General features: G+C 34.2%; 1 protein-coding gene and 1 pseudogene across 1 annotated transcript in view; one reads left to right on the top strand and one right to left on the bottom strand.

Annotated features, from left to right (window-relative positions):
• Positions 1 to 19,740, bottom strand: part of LOC120618727 (non-specific lipid-transfer protein-like) — a 53,864-nt gene that overhangs the window by 10,031 nt on the left and 24,093 nt on the right. The window contains exons 6-8 of the mRNA XM_039882874.1: positions 15,065 to 15,191; positions 4,264 to 4,327; positions 831 to 917 (exon numbers count right to left, since the gene is read on the bottom strand). Of these exons, the coding sequence (XP_039738808.1) occupies positions 831 to 917; positions 4,264 to 4,327; positions 15,065 to 15,191 (278 nt within the window). The remainder of the gene's footprint in view (positions 1 to 830; positions 918 to 4,263; positions 4,328 to 15,064; positions 15,192 to 19,740) is intronic.
• LOC120581026 (uncharacterized) lies at positions 17,631 to 17,749 on the top strand (annotated as a pseudogene).

Here is a 19,740-nt window from a genome sequence, read left to right as displayed (position 1 = left end):
CAATAAAGACTCTACTATAGGCCTAACTAGCTCCAACTCTGCTACCTCCCAAATAATTCAGTCTTGGAATACTTTTGAAAATGGGGAAAGGATGGAATAGGGGATTCCAGAAAGTCCATGGTTTGGTTAGGCTCTTGAGATCTCAAAATACTTCTTTTCCTTAGAGCAAGCTGTGAAGGAAACTGGCAAGCACAAGAAGCCTTCTGTGAGTTCAGCTGGACTTTATAAATGGGCAGATAAATACAACACATAAAAGCTGACCCCACTTGTTTACTTGATTCCGGCCAGTATCTCCAAGGCACAGCCAGGTATTAACTAGGCACAGGAAGGAACTACGCAGTACTAACTAACTCAGTGTTCTAGGAGATAGATATTGTCAAGCAATTTTCAAATTGTAACTATTATCACTATTAGGGCTATGGTTTTCTTCTTGTGTTATGTTTACTCTTAGGTACTATGATACAGTAAAGTTTCCTGCAGTAGAAGTATACAATTAAAAAAAACAAAATGCTGGAGGGAAAAATCTTTAGACTCTGCTGGACTCCTAAATCACATTTAAATGAATAAATACAATTAAAGTAGGTAGAAGTCATGAGAGACAGAAGTAAAATACATAATTTTCCAAGGGAAGAGACAGTCTGTCTCTAGGTGGGAGAAGGAAGTGAGGGTACTCACCCCTGAGTGAGGACCACACTGGTAGGAGTTTTACAGAAGCAAATATAGATACAGTAAAGATATACCCAGATACAAAGCCTAAGGTTTACCCAATGGCTGGGGGTGGGTGAGGGGAGCAGTTACTTCTATTAAATATTAAAATGTGTTTTTCTTACCAACATTGTAAGAGAGTCAGAAAATCAAAAATTTTTTTAGATGTCATCACTTCATCTAAACTGTATTCCTCTTGGAACTGGGAATACCTAAATGCAAAACAAGTAGTTAAAGAATGTGAGGTACCAATTACAATTTTTGTTGAAGATGTTCTGTACAGAAGTTAAAGAAAGAATAATATGTAAGCATTCTTTTCACAACCAAAAGATACACTTTTATAAACAATTTCAACCTTTAATCAGTAAGTTATTTAAACTGAACTTTTAAAAAATTGTAACTTCAAAATATCATATGCTGTATAATAAAAAAAACTGTCTGGTCTTTGTCCTGGGTTCCAGTCACAGAGCTTCTAAAATCCCTGGAATTTCCTGAGTGACAAAAGTGTCTTTGTTATGCTAATAAGGTGGCAGCTAGGGGTAGAAGATGAGGCAGGAGAAATGAATGTGGGTTAGATCATGAAAGGACAGTATATGGTGTTTACATTTTTTACTGAAAGCAATGAGGAACTAAAGGATATTAAGCTGGGAAGGGACATGATCAGATTTGTATCAAAGGAAAAAAACTGTGGTATGGGATGGTAAAAAGGTATTACCAAAAGCAAGTAAACCAACTAAGAAATTGGAGCAATAATTATGGCAAGAAATAATAATGACCTAAATTACAGAACTGGAAGTGAAAGATGGGAGGAGGGATAAATTCAAAAGATAGCATGGAGACGGAATCACTAGGATTCTGTTCATCTCCAAGTCATCAGCAACTCACATGGGACACTGAGGAAGAAGGCAGAGTTGAGGCTGGCTTCTAGGTTTCTGTCTTGAATAATTAGGTATATGTTACATCAATCATCAAGATGAAGACTGCTGAAGGGAAAACAGGATTGAGGAGAAATGATAAATTCTGTAAGAACATACTGACTCTGGGGTACCTACGGGACATCCAAATGAAGAAGACATGAAGGAGAAAGTTACAGACACAGGTGGTATGTGTTATCTCTAATCCTATACTACTTATCACAGATTCTCCCAGCCTTTAATTATTCTTATAATTTACGAGGAAGCACTTAAGAATAGTTTCTTAATTCAATCTTCTTATAAACAAGTAACAAGGTATCTCTAATGACAGGTCAGCAAACACAGAATTCTCTTTCTTCACTACCCTAACAAAAACTAGTGCAAGAAGTTAGCACCTGAAATTTCTGATTCAAATCTAGAAGGATATTCTTGCCTGTTTCAGAGTTTTAAATGATAAAACTGACATCCAGAAATAACATCTGCCAATTCAACGTGATTGAGAACTTATAATATATAGTGGAAGATCCATGCAAGCAAGAAACTTATCTGTCTTGTTCATTGCTGCATCACTAGCAGCTAAAGCAATGTCCTGCACACAGTAGGCTACTGAATACATACTTGTTGAGTGAATGAAATTCCTTTTAGAAGAATGCTGTAATAAGTGATAAATAAGGGTCTTGTTAGACACCAAGTTAGATGAAGAGAAAGACTTGGAAGCTTTGATTTTCTGGGGAAAGTCAAGAGTTGTTCTTTGGAGCCTCAAAGCCAGGAAACTACACTGCCGTCAATTCCTCAGTAAGCTGGCACAATTCCCTACTGGTTTCAGGAAATCCCAAGGATTTTTAGTGGTTCTCCAAGTTCTAAGGACAAGGAAATCAGCTCTTATTGCCTTAAGACTGCTCGTCCTAACTCTACTATTCAGTAGCAGCAAAGTTTCATTGAGTATATACTATGTTCCAATACCCTGCTAGATACTGAAGATACAAAGATGAAACATAATCTCTGTTCAAGGATCATCATTATCAGAGGAGAAAGGCTCATAAATAATTAAGTATGAAACAGTGTGATGTGTTATAATAGAGGTATAGAGAGTACAATGAAACTCATGAAAAAAAAAATAATTATGCCCAGGAATCTTTAAGAAGGTGTTAAGAGAAGCAATATTTGTGTTGGGACTTGATGCGTAAGGAGATGTTCACTTAGAATGGCAGAAGACTATTCCAGGGAGAGCTAACAGCATAAGTAAAAACAAAGAAACAAGTCCTATACAGTATATTTGGGAAAAACCAAGTAATCTGATGAGACTAGAGATTAGGAATATCCAGGAAAGCGGTAAGAAACAAGACCAAGAAAGGAGAATGGGGCTAAATTATAACAGGCTTATTATGTCATACGAAAAAATTTAAATTTTATCATATAAGAAATGAAAATTCACTAAAGCTTTCACAATACCCTTAGATCTTTCATAAAATACCCTTAGGTCTAGGGCATGGAATTAGATATTTGTTAATTAAGTATGCCTAAATTCAAACGTCAATTTAAAATTAGGAGAATGAGGAGAACTAGCAGGAGCATGGAGTACTAAGGAATCTGTGGTAGTGATCCACTTGTGGTAGAAAATGTTCCTTGTCATGGTTTTATGTTTATTAAATATGGAAAAATTTGTTTAATAATTCAGAAACAATTTACTGAGCACCTATTATATTCTAACCTCTGTGCTAAGCATTAAAGATAACAGATAGTTCTTCCATTCAAGGAGTTTATAATCTAAGAGGAGGAAAAATACAAACATTAGTTTGCCACTACTGAGAATAATCCTGAGTGTACTGCCTAATTTCTGTAAGCACCATTTTCCTTATCAAATGAGAATAAAAATATCTACCTTATAGGGTCCTTCAGAGGATTAAATGAATATGTACATAAAAGTACCTAGCACAGTGACAGAGTTGGCATTTAGTAAGGCTAGCTATTATTCTTTTAGTACCTGGTGGTATTGCTTTTGTACAGATTCTAGTAATATGGCACTAATTCAAGTCCCAGTGAACCAATTTTATTTAGCAACTATTAAGTACATGCTATGAGCCAGGTACTATGCTAGGTACTAAAATATTACTTCAGAATATTTTTTAGGATATAAATAACCATATTATTCTAACAGAGTAAGAGTTAATGACACTAACGTAATCGAAATGCATTACTAAAGTAATACAAATATTTAATATAAATTAAAATAGCTACTAATATGCATTCTACAAACCTTTTAGTTGATCAAATGAATTAAGAAAAGTTTTAAAGAATAGCTTAAAGTGGTGACTAGTTATTTCCAATTAAAAGTATTACAATAAATTTTATTCACTGGAGTTGCAATCTTTGACCAATTACATCTTTTAATATCTGCCATTCACATTCTTTCTTAAAAGACTCATTAAGTTTAAATGGTTTTCTAAATATCAACAGACCAAAAACTAAAACTAAAAAGAAGTCAAAAGTTTACTTGGGCACAAGCCTTTTATAAGAAAAAAATAAACAAAACATTCTGGTTCATATCTTTGAGGTCTTGCATTAGCTTTTCAAGTAGTAAAGTTACATGTTATACAGCAAGATAATCCAAATTTTCGCAATTTCATATATCTGAAATACTTACGGGTTATTAACCGAATGTTTATGATTTTTCAATCCAATTTTTGCAAAGTGTTCAACTTTTGTTCCTACAGAGAAAGTAAATATCTATTAGTGAGTTAATGGTTTTCTGCTATTTATGAACAAATGGTACTCAGTGTCCCATATTTTCCTTTGCACAGATTAAAGACGTCAACATTAATTCCCTCAACAAGTATTTCTTTGTCATTAAACTTGGGTATATTTAATGAATTAAATCAACCAATAGGCACACAATATGAAAAGAGTTCAGACTGGCCTATTCTACCTAGTATAACTTGGGTCCAATTTCAAAAACTAGAAAATAAGGCAAGAAAGAACACTGCCAGCAATTACTTAGGAAGTCTGCCAAAATATCCCAATGCCCCAGGAATAAGTGAATTTTACAATTCACACAACCCTCCAGGGCCTGCTCTTCTCTTTCCTTTTGATAGCTCTTTTGATCGTTCCTAACAAGAATACAGATGCTTTTCAAATTCCTTAACAGAAAGTTTACAGAATAGTCTCAGGAAAACAAAAGCAATCACATTAATTAAGTAAATTTGTAAAAACAAAACAAAACAAAACAAAACACACACACACACACAACCCATTTTCATTGTTTTCAAGAAGATAAAAGAGAATAAAATGGCTTTGAATTATCCTTTAAAGCTAGAAAGACCAAGGACTGGAAAGTCCACTGACTGGAGCTAATGTTATATTAAAAATGTCACAATACAGTAAAAAAAGGCACCATTTCCGTTTTATCTCTATCTTCTCTGCCAAGGAGAAGTGACATAACTATTATTTATTAAGAGCAGAGAAGACATAAATATAATTGACCCAATCTTATCTCACTTCTAATTTTAAAAAGGGAATAAGATGGATTCCATCTGATGCAAGACAAGGCAAATTCCCCAAGTAGTGGGGAACTCAAGCCCTGCACTGAGAGAGAAAAGGGTTCTTGGCTGAGCACAAGAAAGAATTCAAATGCCCACCAAAATCAGAGTCAAAAGGAAAGTTTATTGGAGAAGGAGTAACACTCCACAGACAAAGCCTGGTCTCCTTTCAGAGGCAGAGAGTGAGAGAGCCTAAGGGAGACTCAGAGCGTCAGAGACAATTGAGATGGAGACAGTAAGAAAAACAGAGTAAAGAGACTGAGAGGGACCTCGAGTGTTCTGGGAATTCAGTTTATGTATTATTCTTTAGTTTCTGTGTGAATTTAAAGACTTTGTTTACTCATTTTCCTTTGATATGTGCATAGAGTGAGAAAGGATAAGAGCATGTAGCGTGAAAGGCCTGCTAGCAATTACCTTCGATCCATAGGGTTCCCATGATTTTAGCCATAGGGAATTAAGGATTTTATTTTGTGTAGGGTGCCAGTTAAAGACTTTGTTTTCCTGTTTTACCTTCACGATGTGAGAAATGGTTTGTTCACAATCCCTGCAGAAATCTTCCTTTGTTCTGCAGGTTTCCTCCTGGTCTGGCTGTAGGGCTAATTGCATATTGCAGTCTCTGAATATAGCTTAATTTAACATATTAGTTCTCTTGCCTTCTTCCTCCATTACATCCACACTGGTGATTTCCTACCAGTAAGAATGGTGATCAGGAGGCAGCCAATATGGGTTCACTAAGAACAAGCTACATCATATTAATATCTTTAATTGATCAGATCGACTGGAAGATAAAATGAAACATGGTAACTGGATATCAACAAGACAACTAAATTTTTCATGACATCTTTTGGAACAAGAAAAGGAAATACTATAATGTGGGTTTTGTTGTTTTTTGCGGGGGGCGGTGTTACTAAAAGGTATAAGGATTCTTCTGTCATGTAAGTTGATATACTGGGTTAAACAAAATTGAACAGATTTCTTTATGGCAAGTTATTCAGAGCCTTTACTATTGCATATGTATTATGACTATCCAATAGGAGGTTAAAGTATGAAGCATATCCCATTATGGAGCATCTTATGAGCTTAATGTCCCACAGAACATACATTAGGAAACAATAGCATTGATTAATGCATTAACCTAGAGAAAAGTCTCTAGTGATAACTAACTTCTAACCTCAGCCATGCTCTACTTTAGGAAATCAAAGGCACTCTCACCAAACCTGAAGCTGGGAGGGAATACTATAATGTTGGATCCAAGTAGTCTTCAACAAAATTTATCGATAGGATGAATAAGAACATAACTAATTTAATGCCCAGTTCTATTCTAGGACCACCCAAGGCAACCTGGAAAAAGGAGCAGCAACTATGAGAAAGGTTCTGCAGTTCTGTTCCACACAAGCTCAGTGAGTTAACAGTGTAATGTGACTACCAGGAAAGCTCAAGTGCGATCACAGTACAGCAATCAGATTGCAGACAACGGGTCATGAAACAAGTCTAATGAGAAATAGTTAAAGAGGAGAAGAGAAATTAAGTGCAAGGTCAGGCTGGCTTCAGATATCTGAAGGGCTATAAGGTGAAAGACTCTTATTCTGTCAATCTTAGAAGACAGAAACAAGACTATGGGTATAAATTATAAGGATAGAGATTTGACTTTAACATGAAAAAAGAGCACTGTAACAACTAGAATCACCCCCAAAAAATGGAATGAGTAACCTCTGTTGATGCCAAGTTCCTTGTCACAGTACACAGTACAAATGCTTTATTGTCATTTATTAGAAGATTTATAAGCAATTCATGCATAGATTGCTAGGAAATCAAGAAGCAAAATTATATGAAAGCACTTGGCATAGAGCCTGACATGAGATATTCAATAAGTGTTGATGTCTTTTCTTCTTTTTTTCTTACCATGGGATCCAATTAATCTACAGAAGATAACAATCCTTTGAAAAATATACTGCCAGTCACTTACCATATATTTATTACACCTGGCACTGATGAAGACCTTGTTGACTACTGATTCTGACCTGCCAATTCAGATTTTTGGCTATTTAAAAAGATATGCTGGTATAAAAAAGATTTCAATCTCCTTGAATCAAACTTTGAAGTGACAAAAATCTGCTGATTCTACAAAGCAATGTAAGCAACTATAAATATTCTTATGTACTCATTTCTAGTGCACATCCACAAACAATTTCAAATGACAACTTAAAATTCTATAAAATTCTATAATTCATTAAAAAAATCTGTTGAATGAAGAATAACAGTTCAACTAAAATACTGCACATTTATAGTCCAAATTTTAGATGAGAAACCATTCAACTATTCTGAGTAATGTAAAAGTTGAGAAAAGATATAAACGTAGAAACACACTGGACACAGGATTTCCAGGTAGTAGAGAACAATGGAGGCTGCCTAAACCTGTCTCTCTCCACAAGAACGAATAACACTGCACAGAACCATACCCTCAGCATAGCTAGAAAAGAGAAAATCCAAAATTCCAAATTATTTGTAAGTGGAAAAAAAAAAAAAGAATAGGGAAACAATTACCAAACTCTAACTAGCAATTGCTCACGCTCCCACAGCAAGCCTTTGGAGGAAAAAAGGTCAATCTGAAGAAAAGCTGCAGGCAAGAAAAAGAGGGAACTAATGGCAGGCCTGCAATTGCTCTAAAACTAGACGAGAAAGAGAAAGAGAAAGACTCCCCACCAATTGTGAAAATATTGAAAAAAATATTCCTGTAGATCAAAGCTTGACTATAGGGAAGGGTTTGAAAAGTACAGGACATTTGGGCTGGTGATCTTTGAAAGGCAATGCTTCTGGGAGGAAAAAAAAAAGGCAAAAAGAAAGAGAAAGTCACCCTTTGGCAATTGAATGGTGAAAAAAAAAAATCAAAAGGAGAAAAATTTTAAGGTCCTGTAACACACACACAAAAAAATCAGAAGTCACATAATCCATCTTTCAAAAAATCTATTACAGAAACGGGAATTTACTACACAGACATAAGAGGACACCATAGACCTAGGAATCCTGAATCTAAAAACTACTTTCAAATCACAATTCAGTATAACTAGAAATTATTAATAAAATGAAAAATTAAGTTGACCTAGAAATTTAAATAATATTTCCATGAAACAACTCAAGTTAAAAAAGGAAATACAAATGGAAATTACAAAACTTCTGGAAAAATAACGATATTGAAAATACTACATATTAGAAACAATATGATATATTTAAAGCGGTAATCAAAACAATACACAACACTAAATAGTTATCAAGAATAAAAGAATGATAAAATAAAATATTCATCAATTAAAAAAAGAATGCAGTCCTGATACACACTACTACATGAATGAACTGTGAAAACATTATGCTAAGTGAAAGAAGGCAGTCACAAATAGACAAACTCATAAAAGCAGAAACTAGATTAGTGGTTGCCAGGTGCCTGAGAGAAGAGGCTAATAGAGAGGATTTCTAATGGGTTTGATGTTTCCTTTCTGAGGTGGTGAAAATGTTCTGAAATTAGATAGTGATGATGGTTGCACAACTCTGAAAATATATTTAAAAATCACTAAAAGGATGAATTTCACGGTTTGTGAATTCTATCGATAAATTTAAAAATTATTTTAAATACTTAAATATTTTAAAAAAATAAATTCCCAACTCAAAAAGCTAGAAAAACAACTACAAAGTAAATCAAAAGAAAGCACAAGAAAAATAAAAGCAGAAATTAATGGGTAAAGAATAGAAATAATTAATCAATCAAAATCCTGTTTATTTGAAAATGTTAGTGAAATAAAGAAACTACTACCTAATTTAATAAAGAAAAAAGGGAGAAAGCATAAAAGAACCAAAAATAAGAAATAACAAGAGGCAAATACTACTAAACAGAAACAAATTTCTAAGTTGTAAAAGACTACTTTTCAGATATATATACAAATAGATTTAAAAATCTAAACGAGATAGATAATTTCCTAGATAAATATAGACGGCCAAAATTGACCCTAATGGAGATAGAATGCTTAAACGTAGAGAAATAGATGATTACCAAGCAACTACTACCTTGCCCCCCAAAAGAAACAGGCCCAGATGGTTTCACAGGGAATTCTACCAAACCTACAAAGATCAAGTAGTCCCAACGCTCCATAAATTTAAAAGTGCATTAAAAGTGAAGAAAGCCTTCTTATTTCTTTTTATGAAACACATAAACTTGATAAAGACATAACTAAAAAAGAAAATTACAAACCAATATTACTTATCAATATTGATTTGAAAGTACTAAATAATAAGGACAATCTAACCCTACATTAAAAAATCAATATATCATGATCAAGTGAGATTTATGCCAGATATGCAAAGTTGGTTCAATATCAAAAATCCATTAATAAAATATTCTATTAATAGACCTAAGTGGAGCATATAGTGCAAATAACTCCACAGATGCTGGAAATGCCCTTGAGAAAATGCAATACCCATTCTTGAAAGTAATAAAAAAGCTCAAGAAAATCAAAATTAATGGATATTTTCCCCACACGATAAAGTAAATAAACATGCACAAACACACATATGAGATCTTGAAGCCAGATCTTTTTTTTTTAATTAATTAATTAATTTTTTTATGGTGACATTGGTTAACGAAATCCAATAAGTTTCATCTGCACACTTTAACGGTAAGGCATATATGTATTTACACTGTGTGTTCACTTCCCACCTGAAGCTAGCATCTTAATGAAATAATAACACCTCCCATAATGGATTGTTGTGAGAACTGAATGAGATGACATAGGTTTTGGAAATTCACTTAGTCATTCAACAAATGTTTACTGAGTATTTAAATATGCTAAGATTGTAGAAGAGAAAGGGGAAAAGGACTTTCTTCCAGCTAGGTTACCTGCCAAGCACTGTGCTAGGCTGCTAATGTAGCTTTCACAGAGTTTATAGATGAATAAGGAAGACAAATGTTAAACAAGTTAAACCATATGCAATAAATATATGACTATAAATAGTACTAAGTGTTATGAAGAAAAGCAAGAGGGGGCTATCTATGAAAGAGGATAACAGGAGGGATCTAGTTCAGTTTGAATGGTCAATAATCTTTCTTTGGAGATTAATTAATTATTTACAGAATACCAGGCACTGTTCTGGGTAACAGTCAATGATCAAGGAATAAAACAAACAAAATCTGTGCCCTTGTGCAGAATTTCAATTCTGGCTGGAGGAGACAGACAACAAATAAGAAAAAATATATATGCCAGATTTTTGTTAAGTGCCATATAAAATGATAAAGCAGGAGACAGGAGAAAAAATTCTGGGAAGGAGAGTGATGAAAAAAACAGAAGGTAACATTTAAGCAAAAATAGAAGGGTGCTAGCACTGATGGTATCTTAGGGTAGAACATTCCAGAAGTAGAAATGGCAAGGCTAAGGCTCTGCCTGAAGTAGGAATGTGCTCACTGTGTTTGAGGAACAGAAAAAATAGTACGGCTGGAGCAGAATGGTGAAAGAAAAAAAATGACAGATAAGGTCAGAAAGCTAATGAGGGTAGGGGATCAGATCATTTAGAAGCTCGTAGGCCATAAGAAGATCTATAGGTTTCAATTTAAGTGTGATGAAAACACAATAGAGAGTTTTGATCAGAGGAGTGAAATGATCTGGCTTAGACTTTAAAAGCACTACTCTGACTGTAAAACAAAGAATTGACTATAGAGGTATGCAAGCAGAAACAGAAAAATTAGTTAGGAGACTCCTATAATCCAGGTGAGAAATTATGGTGGCTTGCATATACTAGAAGTGGTGGAAATGATGAAAAATGGATGTTCTGAGAAATGGTTAAACATGTTTGCTGATATACTGAATGTCAAGTATGAGGAGAATTAAGAATGGCTCCAAGGTTTTTGACCAAAGGTCCTAGAAAAAAGGAGTTATTTATGAAATAAGGAAGAACAGACAGGAAATGGGGAAGTTCAAGGAAAGAATTAAGACTTCAGTTTTAGACCAGTTAAATTTGATGCCTATTAGACATACAAATGGAGATATTTTGGTAAAGTACTAGAGATATAAGATTGTTTTTTAAACCTGAAAAATAAGATGTAGCTGATCTTGAAAGAACAGAGTAAAGAGCACTGTAGCCAAAGGAAATATGAGACTGAATACGAGACTGAATATGAGACAGGGAATAGCTTACTGAACACAATGAAAGGAGGCCAGTGAGCTTTCACACAGAGAGACTAGAAAATAGGAATGAAAACAAGAAATGATGTTTTAAAATAGAGTCTCTTTATTACACAGTAATAGATAATCAATACATGTATTGGTACCTGAATGCTATGGACTGAATTGTGTACCCCCCAAAATTCATATGTTGAAGCCTTAATACCCGGGGTGACAGTAATTGAAGATGAGGTCTGGGGGCAGTAATTAGGGTAGATGAGGTCATAAGAGTGAAGTCCTCAAACAAAGAGGAAGAAAAAGATGTATCTGACTCTGTCTCTGTCTCTCTGTGTTTCTGTCTTTCTCTCTCCTTCCACCCCACTCTCACCACCCACACAAAAGAAGAGGTCATAGGAGTACGCAGTGAGATGGCAGCTGCATACAAGCCAAGAGATGAGGCCTAGAATAAAACCTATCTTACACCTTCCCAGCCTCCAGAACTATGAACAATAAATTTCAGTTGTCTGCACCACCGAGTCTACAGTGTTTTGTTATGGCAGCCCAAGAAGACTAATATACTGGAAGTGGAGTTACACTGAACAAACACATAAAATGTGTGAATGACTTTTGAGCCAGAAGGTGGGTTTTAAAGAAACTCCAAGAGAAAGCCTAAAATGCCTTGAAGAAATTATCAGTAGAAACCTCAAGGTCCTTTGAGGCTGCTGCAGGTGAGGGTTTGCAATAAGGTCAAACCTTAATGAGAACTGGAGGGAAGGAGATCCTTGTTACTTACAATAGTAGAAATTTTAGTAACACTATTACCTGCAACGATTTGGAAATTAGAAAGCAAAATACTGAAGTAGCCACATGGTTTCTCCTTGTTGCTTATAGAAAAATTCTATATAGTGATATTGAGGACAGGACTGTAAAGCAAAAAGAATTCAGGGCTTGATGGTTTTGAATTCTCAGCTGCTTAAGTGGTAAAAGATGCTAAAATTAAGAAATGGCCTTTGAGCAAAGACCAAATCAGGGCACTGCCAGGAAAACTGGGTCCAAAAAATGGAGCCAAGGATGTGACAAATCTTTTGTTAAGATCTCACAAAGAGTAAAGCTGATGCCTCAGAGTGCAGTTCAGATAGAAAAAAACCCTCAAAGACAAAAAGGCTGTGCCTCACAAATCCTTCTGAAACGAAGGGCTGCTAAGAAGCTTAAGAATGCTGTTTCCCCTCAGCCATTTCAGCAGAAACCGAAGGTGGAGTAGAGCTTCTTACCTCAAAAAGATTTGCAAGTGTAGCTTTTTGTCAATCGGAGTGACCCAAAAAGATTCACAGGAGGCCAGTGAAGTTAAGATAAAAATAATCTACAAAGAGCATTCTTGTGCATCGACATTCTATTTTTGACTTAGGAGGTGGTTTAGGTCACAGTGATGAGCTTTGTCAGAATTCACTAAGTTACATGTTTATGTTTTATGTACTCTTCCATGTTGAGTTATAATACATAACAACAACAGAAATTTTAGATTAAAAAAAGAATGCTAGATTCAACCCACTGACCTGAATCTTCACTTTCCTAGCAGGTTACAACTCACAGTTTGAAAAATTCTGGTCTAGGGTAAGAGCTGTGGTAATGAAACGATTTGGAAGAAAGAAACATAATTTGGAGATAGAACTGATACTACACAGTGAGGGTTGGTGTTGGGAAAAAGGGAGGGAGAAGTGTCAAAGATAACTCATGGTTCTGCTTTGAAAATCTGAATAGATGTGCCACTTGAGGAAAACTAGAGGAGGAGCAACTTTAAGGTGACAGAATAGAATTAAGAGTTTGCATTTGAACATGTTACATTTGAGAAGCCTGTTAAATATACAAGCAGAGTTGCCAAGATACCAACTAGATTTACAAGTATAGAGGCCATCAACTGCCTATACTAAGTTTGCCTCCCACTTCCCACAAGTATATTACCTTGTTTTCTTTTCTTTACAGGACTAATAATTATCTGAAATTATCTTAGTTTTTATGTGTTATATATCATCTCTCCCCACTAGAAATTTAAGCAAAACCATACATTTCATCTGCTTATTTATTGCTTGTGAATGAATGCATTAATGTCTCTAATTCTTTTTTCTTCCTGAATGTCCTTTGCTGTCTAACTCTGCAGTTTCTTACCACAAAAGAAGTGGAGTATATTTCCCTATCCCTTGATTCCAAATTTGCCATGTGACTTGCTTTGGTTAACAAGTTAAGTTTCAAAAGGCGGAGATTACTCTCTTGTGCTTCTGCTTTCACCATGAAAAGGATATGCCAGGGCTGGTATTCTGGTCTTAAGAGGAGGATGAGAGATATATTACCCAGTCACATAAGACTAGAACAGAGCCATAAACCAATCTACAGTCATGATTAACCCACACAAGAAGAGCTGAGCTCAGCTTAGATCAGCTAATTCCTAGTCAATCTACAAACTTGTAAACCATAGTAGTAAATAAATAATTTCTTGTTTAAAATCACTGAGTTTTGGAGTGGTTTATTAAACACAGCAATATACTGCTATATTTCAGTGCCTAGGACAGTGCGTGAAATATAATGAGAGCTCAGTCATGTTTTAAATGAATTATTTAATTGAAAAAGAAGTGAACAAGAAATATCCAAAGAGGTTAAAAAAAAAAAAAAAAACCCAGGAGAATGAGATATCACAGAGGCCAAGAGAAGAGAATGCTTCAAGAAGAAAGTGAACAAAAGGGATTAATGCTGCTGAGGTCTATTAAATTAAGATTGAAAAGTATTTACTAGATATGGCAATATGGTGATCAATGATAGCCCTGAGAAAGGAGGGAAGCCAGACTGGAATGGACTGAGTTAAAAACGGTAAGAAATAGCTACAAGAAAGAAAATGTCCATGGGCAAAGTCCAGCAGTGTTCCTCTGTATGATCCCTTTCCTTAGAGATTTTTTCCTTTCTAATTACTTGATTTTGGCTATCAAACTTGGGATATTTTTCTTATATAGAATAAAAAGGCTGAACTTTCGAGCACAGAAATTTTCTTTCTTATCTCATAGTACACAATAGACACTGGTTCAGGGTCATACAATAAAAATGAAAATTCTATCTGCACTATCCCATGCTTTAACTGACTAAGGCGGGCCAGTCACTGACTATTACTCAAAAAACTAGCATGTTTACCTATAAAGTAAAAATCAACTATGAAATTTAAATCTCATAAAACAGTATGGAATGAGAGATGATGATGTACTAAGAATAAAATCTGACTATATAAACCTATTACTGAGAATAAAATTTGTAAAAAATAAATAAATAAATTGGCAATTAAAAAAAGAAAATAAATAAAAAATAAAAATATTTTATAAATAAATAATAAAATAAAACGTAAAGTAAATTAAAATAAAATAAAATAAATAAAATTTGTACTAAGAATAAAATTTGACTAAACCTATTACCAAAAGAAAGCTTTAAGTCTCATTAGCATAATCAGAACTAATGCATCTCAATTTATAGTCCATGATTAAAGAAGACATGATTTATTTTTTCTATTTCAATCTCTGGTTTTGGAGCATTCTAGTACTTCCCATATGATGTCCTGTATATAAATACTTTCTCTACAACTAAATTCTACACAGACTATTTCTTCAACTTAATGCAAAAACCATTTTATATCTAATATATCCTGGCATCCTCCACAGCTCCTTAATAAATATCTATTGTTTCTCATCACACATATAACGACCAATAAGCCTTAAGGTTTTTTTTAACATACCATATTTTTCCATGTGCTCTCTTCCGGCAGTCCCAAATAACTGAGGAACAATTGCTTGGGGAAACAACTCAGATTTACTGCTCAGGACTTCGATATGTTTATCCATTGGATTGGTCCTATGTAAGAACTAAGAGAAAGGAAAGAACAAAATTTAATAAGCACTTGATATGATAGTGTCTCTTTCAAGTATTACAATGTAACTTACACATTTGCTTATTCTAAGCGCAATGTACACCAAAAATAAACCATGTGAATAAAATCAGTCAGAAATGTTTTGCACAAAACGTAGCAAGGAAAATAATCAAATGACCAAAGAGGTAAAATTCTTTCAAGAAATATTTATCAAAAATCTTGTGTGTACCAAAAACTACTGAAGGTAAATAAAAAGGATAAAGTCCCTGCTCATCTGGCATTTACATTTGAGAGAGAGAAGAGGTTGGAGTGACAAGGACAAAATTAAATAAAAATGTAAATTATAATGCTATAAATAATAAATCCGAGACTCACTGAGAGATCAAATAAATAAAATCAGAAATGAAAAGTTATATAATAAAGGCCATAAATGACAAATCCACAGCTAATACACTCAATGGTAAAAGGCTAATAGCTTTCTTCTAAGATCAGGAACAAGACAAAGATCTTAAGATGCTACTATGAACAACTTATACATTAACCTAGAAGAAATGGATAAATTAATAGAAACATACAATCTTCCAAGACTAAACCATGAAGAAATAGTAAAGATGAATAGAGCAATTACTAGTAAAGAGATTGAATCAGTGATAATAAAAAAATTTTTAAAAACCTTTCAGCAAACAAAAGTCCAGAACCAGATGGCTTCACAGGTGAATTCTACCAAACATTCAAAGATTTAATACCTATCCTTCTCAAACTCTTCCAAAAAACTGAAGAACAGAAGATGCTTCCAAACTCATTGTACAAGGCCGGTATTACCCTGATACCAAAACAGAAGAAGAGTACAGGCCGATATCCCTGATGAACACAGATGCAAAAATCCTCAACAAAATATTAGCAAACCGAATTTGACAATATATTAAAAGGATCATACACCATGTTCAAGTGGGATTTATCACAGGGAAGCAAATATCTTTTAACATCCACAAATCAATCAATGCGATATACCACATTAACAAAATGAAGAATAAAATATGATCATCCCTATGTACGCAAAAAAGCATTTGACAAAATTTAATGTCTATTTATGATAAAAAAAAAAACTCTCAACAAAGTGAGTAGAGAGGGGCCATATCTCAACATAATAAAGGCCATATATGACAAATCCACAGCTAATATACTCAATGGTAAAAAGCTGAAGGCTTTCCTCGAAGATCAGAAACAAGACAAGAAGGCCCACTCCGCCACTTTTATTGAACACAGTATTGCAAGTTCTAGCCACAGCAATCAAACAAGCAAAAGAAATAAAAATTATCCATATTGGAAAGAGGTAAAACTGTCATTATCTGAAAATGACACGATAGTATACATAGAAAAACCTAAAGACTCCACATACACACAAACATACACAAAAGTGAACTAATAAAGGAATTAAGTAAAGTTGCAAGATATAAAAATCAATATACAAAAAAAACTGTGGCATTTCTATACACAAATAACAAAATATTAGAAAGAGAAATTAAGAAAATAATCCCAATGACAATTGCAACAAAAGGAATAAAATGCCTAGGAATACGTTTAGTCAAGGAATACAGAAAACTATAAGACGCTACTGAAAGAAACTGAAGAAGTCACAAATAAATGGAAAGACATTCCATGTTCATGGACTGGAAGGATCAATATGGTTAAAATGTCCATACTACACAAAGCAATCTACAGATTCAATGCAATCTGTTTAAAATCACAATGATGTTTTTCACACTATAACAAATAATTCTAAACTTTGTATGAAACCACAAAAGACCTTGAATAGCCAAAACAATCTTGAGAAAGAAGAATAAGGCTGGAGGTATCGTGGTCCCTGGTCAAACTATACTACAAAGCTATAGTAATCAAAACAGTATGGTAATGGCATAAAAATAGACACATATATCAATGGAACAGAATTGAGAGCCCAGAAATAAACCTGCACATCTATGAACAACTAATTTATAACAAAAGAACCAAGAACTACAATGGGGAAAGCACAATCTTCACTAATGGCGCTGGAAAAACTGGACAGGTACATGCAAAAGAACAAAACTAGACCACTATCTTACACCAAAAAAATTAACTCAAAATGGATTAATCACTTTAATGTAAAACTTGAAACCATAAAATTCCTAGAAGAAAACACAGGCAATAAGTTCCTTCACATCAATCCTAGAAATGTTTTTTTTTTGGATGTGACTCCAAAGTCAAGGAAACAAAAGCAAAAATAAATAAATGGGACTACATCAAACTAAAAAGCTTCCGCACAGTGGAGGAAACCATCGACAAAACAAAAAAGCAACCTACTGATATATCCAATAAGGGCTCAAAATCCAAAATACATAAAGAACTTACACAACTTGACAACATAAAAGCAATCAGATTAAAAAATGGGCAGAGAGTCTATGGCCATGCTACCCTGAACAAGCCCAATCCCATCTGATCTCAGAAACTAAGCAAGGTCGGGCCTGGTTAGTACTTGGATGGGAGACCACCCAGGAAAACCAGATGCTGTAGGCGTAAAAAATAAAAAAAATAAAGTAAAAATAAAATAAAAAATGGGCAGAAGATCTGAACAGGTATTTTTCCAAAAAAGACATACAGATAGACAATAGGCTCATGAAAAGATGTTCACTAATTATCAGGGAAACGCAAATCAAAACCACAGTGAGACATCACTTCATATCTGTTAGAATGGCTAAGAAATAGTAAGTGTTGGAGAGAATGTGGAGACAAGGGAATCCTTACACACTGCTGATGGGAATGTAAACTAGGGCTGCCACTATGGAAAACTGTATGAAGATTCCTCAAAAAATTAAAAACAGAACTACCATATGATCCAGCTATTCTACTTCTGGGTATTTATCTGAAGAATATGAAAACACTAATTTGAAAAGATATATGAACCCCTTTGTTAATTAAAACATTGTTTACAATAGCCAAGATATGAAAACAACCTTAGTGCTCACTGAGGAATGAATAAAGAAGATGCGTGTGTGTGTGTGTGTGTGTGTGTGTGTGTGTGTGTGTGTGTGTACATATACACACACATATAAAATTCAGCTATAAAAAAGAAGGGAATCTTGTGATTTGCAACAACATGGATGAACCTTGAAGGTATCATGCCAAGTGAAATAAGTCAAATGGAAAAGACAAATACCTGATTTCACCTACATGTGAAATCTAAAAAACAAAACAAATGAACAAAATGAATATAAAAACAAGCTATAAATAGACGAAGAAAACAGACTGGTGGTTAAGGAAAGGGGATTGGGGGAGGGCAAAAGGGGTGAAGGGGATCAACTGTATGCTGATGGATGGTAACTAGACTTCCCGTAGTGTATACAAATATCAAAATATAATGTTGTACACCTGAAATATATATAATCTTGTATACCAATTTTACCCCAATAGGGAAAAAAACATTCTGAATACAAATTCAAATAAAAACTGAAGGTGATGAGTGCTATTTTATAGACAATAGTCGAGGTCTCATCGATAAAATAATACTTTAGCAGAAATGTGAAAGAGTAAGTCATTTGGATAACCTTAGGAGAGGAGCATCCTAGGCAAAGGGAACAGTAAGAACAAAGATCCAAAGGCAGGAGCATGCTTGGGTGTTTGGGAAAAGGTGAATTAGGATTAGGATAAAGTGATTCTCAGAGAGTATAACCACCTCTGATTCCACAGTTCCAGAACAGAAGAACACAGTTCCCACTGCAAATGTTCTACAAAGGAAAAGCTGTTTCTTGTCAGTTTACCTACTACACTATGGATTCCTGAAGGGAAGGAATTCTTTCATATACTTTAGTGTGTATACCCAATGCCCAACATATAATAAACATTCCTGCCACATAATAAACATTCCATAATTGTTGAATGAATAAATGAAGTTTTTTTTTTTTTTTGGTCCACAAAGGGGTTCCAGAGGGAATACTGTTCAGCCATTTTCTTTAATTAAGAAAAAAGTATGCTTAAAGGAAGCATACTTCCTTTAATTATTTAGTTAATTATTTAGTTAGATATGATAAACAGCTTGGCAATCCAAAGAATAAAGACAAATGAGCTGATAAATGGGTCTTGTGAAATATCTAAACACAGAAATCTTAAAAATAAGTATATATAATTATGTGTTTGGATGGTCATAGGTGGGAATTTATTCTGTCAAAAGAAATTTTTTAAAACATAAAAAACATATAGAAATGTTAAAATGTAAGTTAAAAAGGAATGATATTGAAAGCAATGATATGCTACTTCTGCTTCTAGCTATGATGGATTACAGAAACCAGATTTACCCTTCTATCTTAAACAACTTAAAATCTGAACAAAATATATATTGTTTTCTGATAATGGACAACATAAAGCTTAGTAGATCTCTGAGAGAAGGGAAATAAATAAAGTAAGCATTATGATTGTCCCTAGATTACTACCTGGAAAGAGTAGGGAGGAGTAACACAGAGTCCACCAGTCTCCCTAAGTTGAAGAAACAGAATTCAGAGTTCAGAGAGACC

This window comes from Pteropus medius, unplaced genomic scaffold, assembly GCF_902729225.1.
Source record: "Pteropus medius unplaced genomic scaffold, Ma_sr-lr_union100, whole genome shotgun sequence".
In the NCBI taxonomy this organism is placed as follows: domain Eukaryota; kingdom Metazoa; phylum Chordata; class Mammalia; order Chiroptera; family Pteropodidae; genus Pteropus; species Pteropus medius.
The sequence above is the reverse complement of the archived record's forward strand: the minus strand, read 5'-3'. Positions and strand labels throughout refer to the sequence as shown.